This window comes from Platichthys flesus, chromosome 10 (genome assembly GCF_949316205.1).
Source record: "Platichthys flesus chromosome 10, fPlaFle2.1, whole genome shotgun sequence".
In the NCBI taxonomy this organism is placed as follows: domain Eukaryota; kingdom Metazoa; phylum Chordata; class Actinopteri; order Pleuronectiformes; family Pleuronectidae; genus Platichthys; species Platichthys flesus.
Genome location: NC_084954.1, coordinates 8987114 through 9005707, shown reverse-complemented (window position 1 = coordinate 9005707; position 18594 = coordinate 8987114). Strand labels below are relative to the sequence as shown.

General features: G+C 43.1%; 2 protein-coding genes across 7 annotated transcripts; one reads left to right on the top strand and one right to left on the bottom strand.

Annotated features, from left to right (window-relative positions):
- Window positions 1-230: 230 nt before the first annotated feature.
- kdm1a (lysine (K)-specific demethylase 1a) lies at window positions 231-12059 on the bottom strand. 6 transcript variants are annotated; one of them, XM_062397405.1, is made up of 22 exons: window positions 12006-12057; window positions 11224-11275; window positions 10475-10768; window positions 9954-10140; window positions 9627-9760; window positions 9440-9518; window positions 9243-9335; window positions 8945-9051; window positions 8635-8716; window positions 8202-8296; window positions 7204-7221; window positions 6437-6579; window positions 6256-6346; window positions 5914-6048; window positions 4578-4651; window positions 4107-4218; window positions 3778-3910; window positions 3489-3676; window positions 2467-2581; window positions 2171-2298; window positions 1515-1661; window positions 231-1196 (listed from the first exon to the last, which is right to left on the bottom strand). In XM_062397405.1, exons 2-22 carry the CDS (start codon window positions 11266-11268, stop codon window positions 996-998), a joined length of 2601 nt encoding a protein of 866 aa, XP_062253389.1. In that variant the 5' UTR covers window positions 11269-11275; window positions 12006-12057; the 3' UTR covers window positions 231-995. The 6 variants fall into 6 exon arrangements, with proteins under 6 accessions (XP_062253389.1, XP_062253390.1, XP_062253392.1 ...); XM_062397406.1 differs by having other exon boundaries at window positions 9972-10140; window positions 12006-12043; XM_062397408.1 differs by having other exon boundaries at window positions 9627-9754; window positions 9972-10140; window positions 12006-12043.
- Window positions 12060-12462: 403 nt separating this feature from the next.
- Window positions 12463-17456, top strand: tmem30b (transmembrane protein 30B). Its single transcript, XM_062398184.1, has 8 exons — window positions 12463-12567; window positions 12991-13192; window positions 13647-13754; window positions 13853-13960; window positions 14266-14353; window positions 14748-14885; window positions 15130-15336; window positions 16669-17456. Exons 2-8 carry the CDS (start codon window positions 13004-13006, stop codon window positions 16845-16847), a joined length of 1017 nt encoding a protein of 338 aa, XP_062254168.1. The 5' UTR covers window positions 12463-12567; window positions 12991-13003; the 3' UTR covers window positions 16848-17456.
- Window positions 17457-18594: the final 1138 nt, after the last annotated feature.

Sequence of the window (18594 nt, the reverse complement as noted above, 5' to 3'; positions counted from 1 at the left end):
CTGTGACCTTTGTCCTCTGAAATCTATTCCACCTTAAAGTCCAAGGGACACCTGGTTACGTTTGAAGAAATTCACCAAAAGGCCGACTTGAGATTTGTTCAAGAGGCTGAAACACATTTTGTGAGGCCACAGAGGAACATTTGAGATTTTTGGGTTCTAGAAAAGTTCCATTAAATAGACTTCATGTACTTGAAAATCCGTCCACAAACAAAACACGCTGATCTCAAGTGGAAATTTCTCTCTTCTTTTAATAACAAAAACAGTTGACAATATAAAAGTTTGATGACAACCATAATAAATTCTACAGCAAAAATAAGAAAAACAAAAGTAACATTCACAAATATTCTTTTAAACATAATCCATATTTTAGCTTTCAATACAAACTATTTCTTCTCTACTCTGCGACCTAATTGACAGAAATCAAATGTACGAGCTACGGTTCATGGCAAAAGACGACCAAGACAAGGCCCCTGGAAATAATGTATTTTGCTTAGGTTTTAGAGGATGGACCCAGTGCCACTGAACCGGTCATTTATATCTTGTACAATATCTGGGTTTAAGTTTTAGTAAAATACTTTCCAGACATCCTTAAATGATCAGACAGGGGTACATAAATACTCACTCCACCGTGGGATCACAAATACTCTGAGGACCGACAGTAATGCCATGCTTCACTTTAAAGACTGAGTTTCAGATGGATTATTAGATCAGAGTGTAATAGAAACTGAGCTTTATTCACAGCCCAGTCTTTGTAGTGGGACACATCAGTCTCTGTTAGTTACATGTGGGTCAACTGAACATATATCACCAGAATCTCGTTTCCGCGTTTTACACACAAGCTGAAAACGAACTGTAAGGAGTGTTGTTGTTTCAGTCAGAAGGCAAGGAGGCAAAGTTGTTTCCTGGACTTTCAACATCTTTCACCTCCGACAGTTTATGGGTAAACCTTTATCTTTTATTTTTTAACAAACAGTCCCGAGGCGGCAGGATCCATTTCAGACACTGGGGGTGGGCTGGGCCTGCGGAGGGTTGCTGGCGATGGCCGGCGTGGCCTGTCGGGGAAGCGTGTACATGGCACCGAGGAACTGGTCTGCGATGCGTCCGGCCTCCCGGAGCCCGCTGAGCAGGGCGCCGTGAACCGTGGCCGGGTAATTCCTGATGGTGTGCTCGCCGGCGAAGAACAGACGGGGCACGGGCTGAGAAGGGGAAAAAAGAGAAAACCACACTGAGAGGGATGTTGGATTGTCTCAACATAATAAAAAGGGAAAATGGGGGCCTGGAGAGAACCAGAGACGGGAGGGGGGGTTGTGGTAACGAGCTGCCAGAAGTCATCAGTCAACACATAAAATATGACTTGTTCACATTAATCAGCACGCCAACATGAAACGAGCCAAGAAAACAACTGCGTCGGGAATAAAATGCTCTGGTTTGGTTTGGTTGAGTATTGTGGGCGAGCTGGGAGGCCTCCTCTTCCTCACCCTGACACACCAACACAAACGTGACGCTTTGTTTACCTGTGAGGCTCCGGGTATGGCCGGCCCCGGCGTGATGGGTTGTGCCATCAGGTCGTAGTCGTTCCCCGAGGAACCTGCCGCCACGTACGAGTAGGAGCCTCGCGCCCAGGGGTCGGCACGCCAACGGGTGACCACAGTCTCCTTCGGCTGCCATGGCAACAAACAACAACACATACTTGTTAGGGGTTTCCATGACGGTGTCGAGAAGAACCTGTAAACAGCTGGATGGCGACGGGCTCCAAATCTGGCCTTCATGCGTGTGATTTTATCCAATTTGAAGCCATAAGCAAATGATTTATAACGCCGCGTGGTTTGGACGCGGCTACACCAGCGAGGGCCTTTCACATGCGCTCGCTGTCCCACTGTGCGGGTTACGGGGGTCTCGCTTCAGGAACGAGGACATTCCACTTTAAGTACTGGAAAACCCAGAGGAAAACGCAAAGGGTGGAGATTCAGCCCTATTCGTCTGTAAACAACAAACAAAATGAAGCTGCACTGGATCAACACTGCCCGACGTTTGGACAGAAAATAAACAGTCCGGTGGAAGAAGTGAAAGATGAATGGACAATAATGTTCTAGATGGACAAACATGTTATATACATGCGAGCCACAGACAGACAGAGAGATTTCTAGTGCTTTCAGGCGGATGTACAGACCTGCGGCACAGCGCTGCTTCCAAATATTCCCTTGAGAATGGCCAGGCAGCGGCCCACGATGACGTCATCACTGATGTTCTCCATGATGCCAGCGGCCTCGCCGGCCATCAGAGCGAGTAGGATCGGGGCTGACGGGGGAAATGTAACACTTTGATTTAGACACTGTTGATTTATTCATTAGCTTAGATAAACAAAGGGCATGCAAGGACGGTGATACTTTTCAAGAAGGCGCTGCACAGTTGTGCTTCAATTGAGAATTATGGATAATCCACATCAAATAGTGGGAGTGAGATCACCTTTGTAAAGGTTCCAGAAGAGGAAGAGTTCGCCCCGACTTGCCGTGGTGGAGCCGACGTGACCGAACAGGTTGACGCTCGGGTCCCAGAACACGCGGTCAAAACACAACACCACCTGAAGGAAGGGGGAGGAACACAAAAACCAGAACAGTCACACAACAATCAAACTGTTTATTTGAGGCAAGAACGCAACTCACATTCAGCACATTGACTGCAACACTAGTCGTTGCTGTGTGAATGGTAGAGCTCCCCCTGCTGGTGATAAAGTTTGCTAGCAGCTCAGATTGCATAATCCTGCAGTGCTGTCTGTGCTGCAGCAGAATTTGGAGGTAAACTGCTCTGCTGCAGATGATGCTCGGCTACAGAGGGAGAGAGAGCCGGTGGGTCAGGAGAGAAGCAGAATGAGCTCTCTGATCGGATTACCGACACGCTGGCAAAAAGGATCGACCGCTTGCACGCGACAGCCTCGAACTCTAATTCTTCATCTGAGCAAAGACAGAAGACGGAATCAAGAGGGGACTCCTTGTCCTCCAAGCTGTATGCCATCAACCGGTCACTTTATCAAAGAAGATTCGACAGACAAGTGGAGGGAGGGAACAAGTTGAAAACAGAAGGTGCCGATTTGGAAAAGCCCAAAAGAAACGTACACGTATATTTGCAAGTAAAGAGACAGAACAGATTCTGAATTCTGAGCTCATTGTGCTTTGGCTGCAGGAGCCTCTCGAGAAGCTGAAGGTCAGATTGCCGGCGTAAGGACACTGCAGCAGAAACACCAGCAGCAGGAGTCCCTCAGGAAAACACACTGTGACGACTCACTGCATGATTCACAACCCGATTCACTTTTTTCTCATGCTGACTCGACAGGGGAGAAATTCTCTCCTGTAGTGACTGAGGGTTTATGAGTCAAATCTCTAATGCTAACACTAAACGCACTAACATGTGTATGTGATCCAGTAGTTTGCTTAGGAGGGGATGAAGGAGGCGTGTTCTAATCAAGCCTTAAGCACCATATTGGCACTCACCTTGTTGAGGTTGCCGAAGCCCATCCTCTGTATGGCAGATGTTTTCCACTCGGGCAGCGGGGGAACAAACTGCACGGCGGGGGGCTGCTGCTTCAACACTCCGAGGGGCAGGGTGCACAGAACAGCGTCGCACTTGTAGATGAAGGTCTGGGTCGTGGAGCGAGTGTTGACTGCTATCACCTCGCAGCCTGGAGGTCCAACAGATGAACAACATGTCAAACACCCACTGCATATTTCAAGTATGAAATCCGTCCAATAAAAACACGCAGTCAGAGTCGTGAGCACATACCAGATGCCGTGTACCGGACCTGCCGCACTGCTGTGTTCAGTTTGATGTCCAAGCCTTCGGCCAGGGCCACGGGGACACACGAGTAGCCGTTCCTCACCGTCAGGTGGCTGCCGGTGAACTCAAAGTCATCGTCCTGTGGATCAATGAAAAACATTCCAGCAGCATTAACTTCCTCATGTCAGGAAGCAGCACAGCAGGAATAACTCAAAATAAAACTAGTGAAACGCATCACACACATGAGAACGTAAGAGGATCAAGTGTCTTTGCTTCACGGGTCCATTCTCAGGACGGCACGGTTGTGACATTTCTGATTGGGTACATGTACATACCTGATCCCAGTGCTTGAGAGAGAGGGTGGAGAGGGGTGTAGCGTTGGCAAACTCCAGGTTGGCAAAGTGCCAGTCAAGGATCTGCCGATCCCTGGACGACAGGTAAACATCACTGTGGGAAAACAAGGGGGGGGGGGAAGAGACACAGTGTTGAAGGCTGACATCATTGAAACAGGTTTACTCATGCACAAGTGAGAAATTCTGCTCCTAACTTAATAACACCTTTAAAATAGGAACATTGTGACAGGGTGTGCGTGTGCTGCTGCACAATAACAAGTGTGTTTTGTAACCATTTAATGTTTTTTAAACAAGATGAATTCATTTTATAAGTAAAGATACAGTGGAACAGCGCCACCCTGGGCAGAGAATGAATTCACACGCCCTCTGTGCGTCTGGTAATCGGAGCGCCTCCGTTCTTTGTAATGGTCGCAGTTGAAGAGATCGTGCTGAAACCTCCACAGGACGAGTTACCTCGGTGGATTGGCCTCCAGCTCCTGCAGCTTCTCCTCCATTTTAGCCTGCGTCTCCACCAGCTCGTCGTACTCCTACACAGACCAGGCAGAAAGACATATTCAAGATTTAAAGACACAATACTGCTTTACTTTTGGCTCATAGACTCAAAGAGCTGGTTATATCTTTATACATTTACGTTCTAAATATATAAAGATATAACCAGCTCTTCGAGTTTATGAGTCACATTTGAACTAGGTGAGAGTGTGCATGGCATACGTGTGCACGTGTGCGTACCAGGTGCACACCCAGAGAGTTTCAGGTCATGCAGAAAGGACAAGCCGTCCTGACAGAAAGGGCCGACTCCACCTATTCATCAGTTCACCACAACAGAATCAAGTATGACAGTGAAGCAGAGTCTGGTCATACCACCTACCACGCCGGGGACCAAGCTCCTCTCAGTCAAGTCTATCACATCTGATCTATACAGGCCTGCCACAGCCATTGCCTTATTACCCTTAGCACCTTGTTATATGGTGAAGTCATGCATGTCAGGTACACACACTCACACTCTTTAATGTAATGCAGGAAATGTGTGCGTTTGCCTCCGCAGACATTCAGACAGTGAGGCCGTGATTCAAAGCCTTGAAGTGGTTTCTCAGACAGCGGATGAGTTGCAGACGGATCCAGCTCGAGACACCAGCTGTGTTTAAACCAACTAAAACCTCCTACTAAAATATACACATCGCAGCAGTGGAGGTGATTTGTCCGCGCCAAAAATAAAACAGCAGCACTCGCCGTAATAATACATCCCACCAAAGCATTAAACCACTTAAACACAGGCCGTCTTGTTTACTTAGATCGCACGGCATTGGCTCTCTGCACAGCGCCCTGACCTCGCAGTCCATTAAACATCCCTTTTACATGCTGGTACTTCCTCATCGCACTAATACTTGATCTTTGTATTTCTCGAGTGTTTCGGTCCTTCAGATTTTAGTGGTTGACCTCCTGACACAACTTATCATCAACCTAGAAAATCGAATACTGCTTCAAAAGGGTTCAAACCAAAGTAAATGAAAACACAGAGACAGTACGTTATCCAGCACACCACAAAACTCAGGTGGGAACAGTTAGCTTCTTAAAACTCAACTGCAGTAACGAGATTATTTTTAAGTCGTGCCATCTGACTCCTGCCCGTTCCAAGACATCTGAAGAAGTCATGAAAGTGTCACATAGGAATCTGTTCTGGACAACTAACAATCTAGATAACTGCAGCCTGAAACTTTATCGTAACTTTGTTCTACGTCACTCTTCTTTCAACGTTTCTATCTTTTTCTGAAACAGCGGTTGAGCTCACTTTGCAGAGGGAGGTGAGGTCCCGGTGTTTGCTCTTCACTAGGAACTCAGCCGTGATGTCTCTGGGTGGTTTGACCTCACTGGCTTCTTTATACTGCTGATGGAGCTCCTTCACCCGTTCCTTAGCCGAAACCATCTTGAAGAAGAAGAAGGTGAAACAGGGATAAATAACTTGAGTTAGAATTCTTAACTTAAAAATTATAATAAATGTAATTGTCTTGACCGCATGTTTAGCAAGTTAAGTGAATTAAAAAGCAGCACAGCAAAAAACTGAATAAACACTACAGTTAAAAAATTTGTTTAAGGCTTCCGCTGTCACAAAAAACACTTATCTTAGTCTCACCTTGTTGAGAAGATCCCTGAGATCTTCCTGAGTCTTTACAATCTTCTTCCAGTGTTCGATTTGCTCGTCTTTTACGTGTTTCTCCTGCAGCCTGCACACAGACACACAAGAAATAGTGTTTATTTGATTTCTGTACATCTTTTCTTTATGTGAAAGCTTGTGTGGTGTGGTTCCTACTCACTGTATGACCACTTCCAGGGCCTGTCCCAGGGAAACAGGTTTGTTGTTGAGGAAGTTGAAGTCCAGCTGGTGGCTGAGGTAGGAGGTGGCCTCCAGCAGTCGGTTGAACTCTTGCTCGACCATTTCATCTTTTTCTTTTGGCACCTGGACACATGATTGGACAACAAGGACACTTGGCTATTAGTCCCACTAAAGACAGCAGTAACTGAATCTTCTGTCAAAGTGTTAGAAATAGTCATAAAAACACAAAATAATAACTACAAATAAAGGCACATTTTTACTTATTTATTTTAACGTTTTCAAGTTTTGCCTTAATGGCATTTTTACTTTACAAATTCAACTTGTAACTCATTACTTAAACTTTAAGTCTTTTAAGTCACTGATTGACTTACTGTATAAAAGCAGAGGCAGCACGAGTAATGCAGTCATTGCCCCACAGAAACACAGTTCCATGTCTTGATGAACATGGAGTAACGGACTCAAAACATGCTTTATTGAATATGGACACCATGCTAACATAGCAACAGTTCAAACAGTGCCAGATATTGTGTTTTTTATGATGGAAAAGTTTTGATAGAACTTAACGCAAATCTACCCTCCATCATTTTCAAAAGGAATCAACAACTGCTTATTACAAAGATTAGCATTGGGCTGCTCATGAATTGTGAAAAGGTGAGTTTCCATGGAGTCAAATCAAAATGAATGGAGATTTAAAAAGGGATTCAAAGTTAGGTAAGGAAAATATTATGTAAATAAACCAATACATACGCTTGTGCACCGTTCCCCCTTTAGTAGTTCACCAAAAGATGAACATGGGAGAGGTTGATAAGACATAGGTTGATAAAGTGGGGAGGGGAGGAGGAGAGAGAGAGAGAGAGAGAGAATATTAAGTAAACACAACTTTAAACCTCATACAGGTTTGCACAAAAGTAAAACATGTACATTTAATCTGCCTTTTCCTGCAGGGGGAGGAAACCAGTTACACATGATGTGGATGTTTCAAGAGTCCCACTGGTTGAGTCTCTACTTCAATGGACTTGCCCTGACCATGAACCTAAACATACTCCTACTATTGCTGCCACTTGACGGACAGAGGTGTGGGGTGGGGGGGATGGGTTTGCTTCCAATTAAATGACATTAGGCTGTGTCCGTTTTCTGTTCTGCTCTGATCTGAAAGAACAGGAGCTGGTGATGCTGACAGGCGATGGTGAGCAGTTAAAGGCATCCACCGCTCATTGTGTTTTTGTGGATCATGGAAAGCCAGATCTCTGCCTCGGGGCCACGACAGACTCAGAGTGCAGCTGCAAACCGAGACACAAGAGCACTGAGGAAAGTCATGCAAATACATAAACATCTCTTGTTGAGGGAAGTAAACAACATGAGGTCCTTGTTTGATAAATGTAATCGGGATACATGGTGTGTATCTGATGCAGATGTGGCTGCACTTCCCTGATGGATGCTTATTACTATGCTGTTTGTAAGAGATCTTCAAAATGTTGGTGGGACTGAAGCAAGCGCGTATTTCTTCAAGCATCTGCTTCTGAATCACATGCACAATCCCATGCACGGCTCTGCTGCCATTAGCCGTTTGCCATTTATCAAGCTGTGAAAATGGGGACCCTTTTTCTCTCTGCAACTTTTGTAAATATTTAATCACCCCGGATTCTGGTATCTCTGGATTCTACGTGTTAAATGTGACATTACAGGCAGAAGAATGAACCAGAGGCAACTCAGTTTATTCATGAAAGTTATTTCATTATACTCACAGCCTGGCCATTGGCTTCATACAGTGGACACTTCTGCTTGATCTTGGCCAGCTCCATGTTAACCTGCTTGCTGATCACTGCCATTGGGTTCCCTCCTGCACAAGCAAACACACATAATTGAAGGCGACACAGCATATACATGAGCAACACCACCCTCTGTAGGAACATTGAAGTAACAGCAGATTTCTGTGAGATAAACCATTATCTGGCTGTTGATGCAGTGACCTCTGTGCTCCCAAGAATAAAGTGCAATGTTTTCAATCGAAACCAAAAATGACTCAGAATAAATCACCTGATCCTGCACTTAGATTATACTTCTACAGAACAACTGATGTAGTATTCATGTGGAATAAAATGCAACTACTGGACACTTAACATTTATAAGATACTTTGACTTGAGTTTTCACATTAGAATAAATAATTGGATTCATACCCAGGCCTGTCACCACCATTGCTCCCAGATCAGCCACATAGTTTCCCTTCCTAAACGTGGCCACTCTGCCTCCAACACGGTCCTGGAGGAAAAAAAATATATATAATAACCTGGTAAACTTGTGGCAGTTTTTAAAATGATAAAAAGCACAGTTTGTCTAACTCAGTTGTGTAGATATGAAGTTAACTCTTAGAAAACAAACAGAGGGTAGGTGGAAGCAACCATCTCACAACCCTCAAATGATTTGTGCTAAGAGCTGACTGACAGAAATGTGACAAAATATAAAATATAACTGAAATAACCGACTTACCCTGGCCTCTAATACTGTGACATCCATCCCAAAGCTCTGCAGCTGCCTGGCTGCTGCGAGGCCGGACACACCACCACCAATTACTATAACCTTCCCAGTCTTCTTAGCTGCAACCAAAAGCACAAGGTGCATGCATTAGTTATCCGTACACCACTGACCATCCCAAGGTCAAGTTCTCCACACATTAGGGGAGGAAATCTGAGATATCTCTGATTTCCAACCAAAATGGCATTTCTTGATCAACATTTGACAAATGGCTCCTGTTATTTTACCAGTGAAATGAATAGAGTGAACTCACTTGGTAAAGGCTTGACCCTCTTGTAAATGCCAAAGTTGACGAGACCATGCCTTTCCAAGTAGCTGTGTATCCTGTGCACCAGCACAGCATCGCCTAAAAAGACAAGTACATTAAATCTCCACTTACACGTGACAACAATTAGGGAATCATGTTATAGACAAACCAAAGGGATGATAAGGTTGAGTTTAATCTCTCACTGTTGTATGGAGCTTCAAGCTGCTGTGCTGTGGCCTCAAAGGTCAGCTGGATCTTAGGGTTGTCCAGCCACAGTTGGAGCTGAATGAGGTTGATACGAATTAAGATACAATACAATTATGCTTTTAAATATTATCTTGTCGCCTGTGGTCTCTGATCACAATGTATTGTGTTTATATTGGCACTTACTGTGCGGTTGCGGATGTAGAGGAAGACCTTCTGGGTCTGCTGGGGACCACTGATGATGTCAGGGAAGCAGGCGGCCTCCTGGGATGTCATGCGGTCGTGAGGATGGCGACTCTGGAAAGCAGCTCCTTCTACACCTAACAGTAACGCAATTTATGCAATATATCTCTATTATGGGAATTATAATGGGCTAATTTAAAACCAATTGGACGCAGGGTACATATTCAAAAAACGCTTTACATCAGTTTTATAAAGGGCTTTTAAAACACACATTTTAAGCATTTTCCACTTTAAAGATATCAACCTGGTTTTCCTGCAGTGATGTGTTACCTATGTTTTCAGACTCACCAGAGGGTTCCTCTGGTTCACTCTCATTCTCTTCCTCTACCGGTGGAGGTGGAGGAGGGATCACTTGCTTCCTCTCCTTCTCTGCCTTGGCGTTTCGCTCCTCCTCAGAGTAATATTCGTCTTCCGACAGATTGGCGAGACTTTCGTCCATCTCGCGGTATTCCACCTGCAACGTTCGGCACAATAAAAGCACCATTAAAACCAGCGATGCGGTGAATGAACCGCCGGGGTTCCCCGTTTCAATTTAGACTCACCAATAGCTTTCTGTAGGAAAGAAATGGCATGTTGCACAAACTATGACAAATTTACTGTTCCTAACTTGAACTAAGACGCACATGGATGTGAGAACCTTGGACTTTAGACTGGGTTCTCCACTGGTGGATACAATGGGAGTCCTTCCCTGTTCATTGCTCTGGAGGCTTTTACTGAGACCCGTATTGCTCGACTTCTACCAGTGCCAAATTTATTTGAACACGAAACATCGAAACTCATTAGATATTTACTTTCGCTCGCTTCCGTCGACTTGTCCTGCGGACTTCAGCCGAGTCCGGATCTGCCCCCCCAGGGCCCGCCTGGTGGGGCAAGGGGGTTCCTCCAGATTCCCCACTAGGGGATGACCTCTCCTTCTTTTTTACATCCATAGCTCCTGCAGCTGAGGTTGAGGTACCAGTCTGGGCATCCGACACTGGAGCCCTTTCACCCCCTGCTGCTGCACCAGCAGAGGATGAAGAGGAGGAGGAAGAGGAGCCAGCATCTGACTTCTTGTTAGACTGCATTATGGAGGTTGGAGGCCTCTCCTGCATAGGTGGGAAAGAAGAATGAGGAGATGGAACCCTCGGAAAATTGAACACACAATCCCAAGCAACAATAACTTGTAAATGAAATGGCTGAAATTGCAATGCTCTAAATAGTGGTAAAAGAATTTTGATAAATATTGTATGAGAATGATGACGTGTCGGTTGTGTGTGTTTGAAAATAAATATATAACGAAAAAAATGTATGTGTTGACCACTAAATAACACAAGTGTGAATACAAATTCTTTTCAAAACTTTTAATTCATGACAAATTGTTATATTACTCACTAACTAGTTCCCAGATTAAAACATTTACAACTATCACAAGCATGAAAACCTCTGCGTCAAACTGCACCGCCCCAAAATGTCCCGTCTGGGTCACTGGATGGTGAAAATCATATCAACTGTGCATGAATGTCATGGGATTAATGGAATGAGGACTCTTTGGGACAGTAACCTTTTCTTGTTTCACCCATTTCTCCGTGCACCTGGTAATATCCATTCAAACACTAAGAGATGAAGACACAACCAGAAACACAGTTACTAACAGGAGCAGCCAAACAGACACGTTGGCCTGTCACTGAGTTTGCAGCGCACGAAATTCAGCGCAGACACACATTGAGGAATATCCAGTGAATCATTTGATGACACACACTCCACTGGGACTTATTCAATTACTATCTTCTCCACTTAGCCGAATGAGGAGCTTGATAAAACCTAGAGTGACGCCAAGTTTATTCAGGAAGTTTTCACATACTATTAACATTTCTTTCATTGCCACCTAAACCAGATGTAGTAACGTGAACTAGCTAGTTAACTACAACGCTAGCAGCAACATGCTAAAGCTACAGCCATACGCTCTGCGCTAGCTAGCGGTTTGTTCTTTACAGCCTCGTGCATGTAGCTCGTCTCCACACAATAACACGGTGCTTTAACACAGCCGTAACACAAGCTGTGCTGCAATCGTGGATCTGAATCGCTTCTACAAATATCTCCTTTCGAATGTTTCTTACGAGACCATGCTACGTTAGCTAGCGTTGCTAACAATAGACTAGCTAGCACCAACTGTGACACAGTAGCAGGTGCGATCTGGAGAAAGAGAAAGCGCCTGCTTCGCTTTCAAAGACAAATATTCAATAGATTAGATTCTGTGGATGTTGGTTAACTTTCCTCAAGCGAGAACAACATTGTTTAGCGAATAAAAGATAGAATGGATTAGATATAAATATTAGAATTTACCTCTGGATCCCCGCAGATGTCAACACAAAGACAGCACAGCAGCAGGACCCCGCCTCTCAATGAACTCTGTGGTGATTGGGGGATGAGGAAATGTTACCGAACATTACCCGGCAAAACGATTGGTCGCGGCTAATGTCAATCCAAGGGAGGGAGGAGATTTCTAGCTCATCCTGCTGCTGCGATTGGTCCATTTTATTGTGACTCTCCTCGTCTAGTGTTACAGAACGGTTTTCAAAAGTATGTCTACATTGTTTTATAATAAAATGTTTTTAAAAAATGGGGATTTTAATCAGTCATCCAATGCTGGTTGGGGTTCAGTGTCTCGGCCCCATTTTCTCCTTCAATCGTAGTTTTACGTAGCCAAACGGATCTCAGATCGGTGCTGCAGACGAAGTGACGTCAGTCCGGGAGAGGAGCAGGCAGGGGGAGGAAGGGGGGTAGGAAGGGGGAGAGGGGAGCGCAGGTAAAGGTGATCTGCTCTGTCGCGTCTCCTCCTCCTCAGGAAACATACCGATGAGTCGGCGACTCCCTTTGTTTTTCTCCAGTTTTGATCCAACTGCGCGTGAGTAACATCTACAAATCTGATTTTAAATGGGAATATTAACGTTTCACTCTTGATTTATTCACCATTCGTGAGAACAGAGGGTTTAAAAGTGGGGAAGTGAATCTGATCTGAGATCGATGTTTTGCTCTTGGCTGATCTGGGTGTTGCTGATTTGTTAGGATTCGAGACGCATGTGATATGAGGCCTTAAATATGATATTGTGATATACATGGTTCTAGCTGTATTCATCCTTCCGCATTAAATCAAAAATGAGATTAAAGAAGATGGGAATCTTCCGAGTAAGGAAAAATAAACGCTCTTTCGTCTATAATAGGGAGTGTTTCTCGTGTTCGGTAGCTGTTATACAAATACCCTGAAATTAAAATACAGTTCATACTATTAACAAGTAAAACCAAGTGACATTATGAACTTGATGACCAGAAACACAAGGAACATGGTGAAAGAAGAGGAGGAGTCACCCAACCGGCCTGACAACACCGCCTTCACTCAGCAGAGGCTTCCGGCATGGCAGCCCATGCTCTCCGCTGGCATCGTCATCCCGGGGTTTGTCGTCATAGGCCTGGTGTTCATCGGCATCGGGGTCGCCCTCTTCGTCACCTCGCGGAGCATCACGGTGCTGGAGGTAAGAGTAAACGGCTCCAGATCTGAGAGGAAGAGGAGAGGACAAACTTTCAATCAATGACAAATGTGTTTTCAGTGTATTGTTATTGCTGATTTTAACCCACATTTGTTTTGTAATATTTGGGCCAAATTCCCCATTTATTACATTGGCCACTTGCGGTTCAAATCCAGATTACACCTTTGCCTAGAGCACGGAATGTTTCCTTCAAAATGGCCCACATTTGTTTTGGCATAATTGGGCCACATTTGCTATTTTTAAAAGTGGGCCCCCTTCAGGCTCGCACACATTTGGTCCGGGCCACAAGAAGTGCCGCATTGGCCCCCCTCCGGATGCTATCTGGGAAGTGATATGTGCTTGTGGTTTAAAACGGGTGTGGCGTCTCTAACAGACAATGGAGAAAGGTGTTGTGCTGATCAATAATTAATAATGACCTTTCTTGATCTCTCCCACACAGATCGACTACACTGGGGTTGACAAAGACTCTCCATGCTTCAAGTGCAGCGACCCAGATATCAAGAACTGCCCGTGCACAGTGGACTTCACCATTGACACTCTCTTTGAGGTTGCACCCATCGCACACAAACAGAATTTTTTTGAATTGAGCCGATCTCCTTTCTCTGACCCTCGGCTGTGTTTTTGTGATTCTCCTTTCCTCCTCAGGGACCCTTGTTCTTGTATTATGGTTTGTCCAACTACTTCCAGAACTACAGAAAGTACAGTGCGTCTAAAGATCTCACCCAGCTGTCCGGAGACCTGGCCAATTTTAAGGTGAGTTAACCAAATCGGGTATTGAAAGACACACACACACACACACACACACACACACACACACACACACACACCCAATGCTCTGTTTTTAATTAAGAAGTAAAGCTATATCCATATGTGCTCACTTTTGAAAATGACCTGGACCGCCACCTTGGTCAAACATATGGGTGCAGTTCATTTCTTTATCAGTGGACTTTCTTTTTAAGAAAACCATTCAGAAATCCAAGCTGCAGTAGATCTGACACACAAATATTCAACTCAGACGATTCACTCAATAAAATCCCTGTTTTCTATCTCTCTTCAAGGCACCCAGTGATGATTGTTATCCATATGATTACAGCGCCCAGAAACCAATTGTCCCATGTGGATCAATAGCAAACAGCATGTTCAATGGTAAGTAAAAAACATTTTCAACTTACATGAGACTCAGTAGCGGGCATACCTGTGCCAAAGCCAGTCCCATTAGATTTAAACAGGCTTCACGGAATTTCACAAACGTACCGATGTCAGTCCCCTGAATACTGTACTGGATTTGTTTTCATGGCAAAATGACAACAGCAACAAAAATAAACATTTCACAATATTAAATAAATTGATAAAAGAAATTCCTGGACCCGCCCCTTGTTCCTGATAAAAATTTAAGGGTTTCAGACGTGCAGTCCAAGCAAATGGACCGGGGTGAAAAATATAACCCTCTTGACAGAGATAATGACTGCAATCAAACTGGAATAAACTCTATATGCCTAAGGAAGTAGTAAATCTTTATTTTTTCTTTGTTGTTATAAAGACACCTTCAAGCTGTTTCACATGGTCAAAGGGACCAAAAATCCAGTGGCCCTGGATGGAAAGGGGATCGCTTGGTGGACGGACTACAACGTCAAATTCAGAAACCCCTCGGTGAACCCTCTGAAAGACGCCTTCAACGGTAGTAACTTGTTCAGTTTACCGGAGTTCACTGTCTGTTGAAGCTGTGGTGGAGTAATTCAGGGAATGTTTATTAGGTGATAGCAGATCTGAATTGGAGTACTGTGTACAAAAGCAGTAATTTAGCTTTCTATAGTAAAAAGTGGGTTCCAGGGCCGTCAAGAGGATACTTCACACTGTAACTCGCATTGTAATTAGCTTTACATTTAAAAATCCTGACAGCTGACTCGAGGTTTGACTTTCAGGCACTACCAAACCCCCCTTTTGGCCCAAGCCTGCTTACGAGCTGGACCCCACTGACCCTGCCAACAACGGCTTCATCAACCAGGACTTCCTGGTGTGGATGAGGGCGGCAGCTCTGCCAAATTTCAGGAAGCTGTATCGACGTATCTCCGAGGGCGAATACGAAAAGGGTCTGCCAGCCGGGAACTACTCGCTGGAAATTGCCTACAGTATCCTTACATGTTGCAGGTGCAGTTGTGAGTTAAAGGCCAGTGCTGGGAGGTATGAGCATGTATGTTAGTGTAGATTATTTGAATCCTGAGCATAAAGATTATGACTTATATTTTTCATGGGGACCCAATTGAATCCTTTTTCATTTAACAAATTGTCCAGGCTTAATTAAACCAAAACACATGATTTTCGAAATATTGAGGCTCATTCCGTAACGAAGAATTCATGAATTTAATATTCTTGTTATGTAAGATCTTTCAGCAGCTGTGAGTTGTACCCAAAACGTCGGCTCTATGATTTCTATCTCTTGTAACTTGAGTGATGATAATTATGCGTAAAACCATGTTTTAAAAATAATTAATTGATCATGATCTTGATCGTCATCTTGGATAAAAGAGGGGGGAACAAAATCCACTTTAGTCTTATAGGTTGTGCATGCAAGGGATGATTGAAGAATAATCCACACAGATTACTGTCACAGTCGTTGTCTGATTGTTAGACACACGGAGGCCATTAGCTGGGGAGACCATGAAGAAGAACATTGGTTTCAAATAGTACATAAATCTGCACAACAAACCAAATCCTCAGGTGACATTTTAAGATTTACAGACTTTCATATCAACTTAAAGAGGTCAGGCATTGAAACGGCCTCATGTTCTGTGTCAGATTACAACCACAGTAGTCTGGGCGAACTTGTTTTACCAGTTGAGGTGTGGTTCTGTTTTTAACTGAGCAGAGTCAACACAATGATGCAGAAGGAACAAAACAGGCAAATCTTCTGACATAAGTAAACGAGGGGCAAATTGTTTTCACGATCGATTTCCTAGGCAAGGCCTATGTAAAGTTCTTTTTATTTGACTTAAAGGAACATAGCACGGTGTCCTCACATTTAAAGTGTGGATGTTTGTGCAGATCATTACCAATGCATGCGACATAGACAGTTATCACACTGCTTATTGATACTCAAAGTTTGGTAATTGATGTAAGTTAAACATACAACGTGTACTTCAGGATGTGATGATTTTGTTAGGCAGTGGGGGATCATGGGAGATGTAGCAAAGAATAATCACGATCTATTACGAGTTACCAGTAGAAACAAAAATAGACATTTTAATGAGGAGTTGTCATATTTTTAATAAGTGTTCAAAAAAACATTCATAGTATTTAAAAACAGCAGTTGTTTATGATTTGTAGTAAATATGCTAAAAAGTGCTAAATCAGTCTTATGGTTCATGTTTTCATGTTTGTAATGCTCATCAGTGAGCTAATCATTTTCTGTAATCCTCTGTATTTCCCTTCTTGGTGCATTTCCTTAACATCTTGTCCCCCAGATTATCCTGTTCTGAAGTTTGAAGGCAGAAAGAAGGTGGTGTTCAGCAACGTGTCCTGGATGGGTGGCAAGAACGAGTTCCTGGGTATCGCCTACCTCGTGATTGGCTCATTGTGCGTCGTCATGTCCATAGTCATGCTCATCGTCTACGCCAAATTCAAGTTCCCCGAGGAGGACTAATCCCCTGTTCATTGACTGTAGTTAGACTTCCCAGATTATTTTTGTACATATACTGGTCTGTTGGCACATATTTGACTAAAACATATCAAGTTTATTCCATTAAGATTCAGGCTCTCAAAAATAAAGCCTCCATCAATAATCCCAAGAGATGAAGGTCGAAGCCGACTGTCCGCAGGCAGATAAATTAAGACATACTGTACATATGCTCCTGTGTAAATTATCAAATGAGCCTTTTCCAGTTTAAGCAGCTCAGATTATGCACCTTTTAGTTGATTATTTGACCACAAGGTAGGGGAACAGCAGGGTGTTTTCAGGTAGTGACTTGTTGTGTTACATACAACTTTTGTCTCAGTCCTAAAGGATTATGTCAAAAATAATATCAAAGCCATATATCATTTGATAAGCTACTTGACTCTGGAAAAGTAGTTACATTTTACTGTGTGTGTGTGATGCAACGTGAAGTGACTGCTGTAGAAATTGTGTATATGTTGCTCTGCTATCTCAGGGAAATGATTACAGGCTGTGCATCTCAGTTTTTAACTTGCATTTGAATCTGAGATTTTTACTCTTCTTGCCTGTATTTATTTAATAAAACTGAACCAAACTTTATGTCCCACTCCTTCACTTATTAGGACACAACATTAACATATTTGTTTAAAATGTTTTAATCCCTTATGGAAAAGTAGGGTTTCCCATTGATGAAAATAGTTTTTTAGCCTCAACCACTTTAATATGACTTCAGAAGCTCTAATTATTCAAACTGAGGATGCATTAGAGCCTAAAAGCTCAAATCCCTGCACCACAATGAGTGTTTATTAATAAATTAATCTAACTGTAATGGATCCTGGCTGTTTAATGCTGGAGCTCAAAGTTTAAGCATTATTGACCTTATAGGCTGGGCCGGCCCTGGCAATGTTGGCGCCCTAGGCGAGATTTCAAATTCAAATATTTTATTTTATTTCATTTTATTTTTTTATATATATTTCTTTTCGTTTTTTTATTTTTAAATTTACATTGTATTTGATATTGTGCAATGAATAGGTGGTTGAAGTCCTGCCAACACGACAGCATGCCAAACTTTAGCAATTACATTAACATTAAGGATTGGATTACCTGCTCAGTCAAATGAGAAATTAAGCACAGGAAGAAGATGCACAAATTGCACCTAAAACAGATTATAAATTTCAATCAATAAATATATAGAGTAGGATAACATTTTTTATTTTATTACCAACTTGGACCCACACACCAAATAAAACATTTATAATGATATTAAAATATTTTTAATATGATAGAGATACAGAATAGAATAAAATCTGCATTTGTCTTTTATTGTCGATGGATCTTGATGATTTGGTTGGAAAATATGTAGAAATGATAAAAAATAACATAGAGGGTGAGTGACATATTCATGCAAGTCATTCATCATGGATTGTGTGAGTCAGCAAAAGTCTACTTGATTTTCTCATATCCGTCAGATTATGATTATCATTATCTTATAGCAATTATAATTTCATACCATTATATAACCAACCAATTAGTGATGTTATATTTAAAGCTTTGTCAATTTGTCTAGTTGAGTTTCAGATGATTTTCAGCTGCATCATTGGAGACTACTCCCTTTCGCCCCCTATCGACAAACAGAAGGACATAGATAGACAGAATGAGAGAAATGCATCCTGGGAATTGCAGTTTTCAAGCCGATTGCAGCCCAGTGAGATATCCATCCATTGAACATCGAGTCCCA

Excerpts from the sequence above, each read along its gene's own strand:
- kdm1a (XM_062397405.1), bottom strand. The coding sequence starts at position 11,268 with ATGGATATTACCAGGTGCACGGAGAAATGGGTGAAACAAGAAAAG. Across the intron at positions 6,347-6,436 it reads GCCCTGGAAGTGGTCATACA|GCTGCAGGAGAAACACGTAA; the intron begins GTGAGTAGGAAC and ends GTCTGTGTGCAG. Across the intron at positions 3,911-4,106 it reads CTCTCAAGCACTGGGATCAG|GACGATGACTTTGAGTTCAC; the intron begins GTATGTACATGT and ends ATTGATCCACAG.
- tmem30b (XM_062398184.1), top strand. The coding sequence starts at position 13,004 with ATGGTGAAAGAAGAGGAGGAGTCACCCAACCGGCCTGACAACACCGCC. Across the intron at positions 14,354-14,747 it reads AGCAAACAGCATGTTCAATG|ACACCTTCAAGCTGTTTCAC; the intron begins GTAAGTAAAAAA and ends GTTGTTATAAAG. Across the intron at positions 14,886-15,129 it reads TCTGAAAGACGCCTTCAACG|GCACTACCAAACCCCCCTTT; the intron begins GTAGTAACTTGT and ends TTTGACTTTCAG.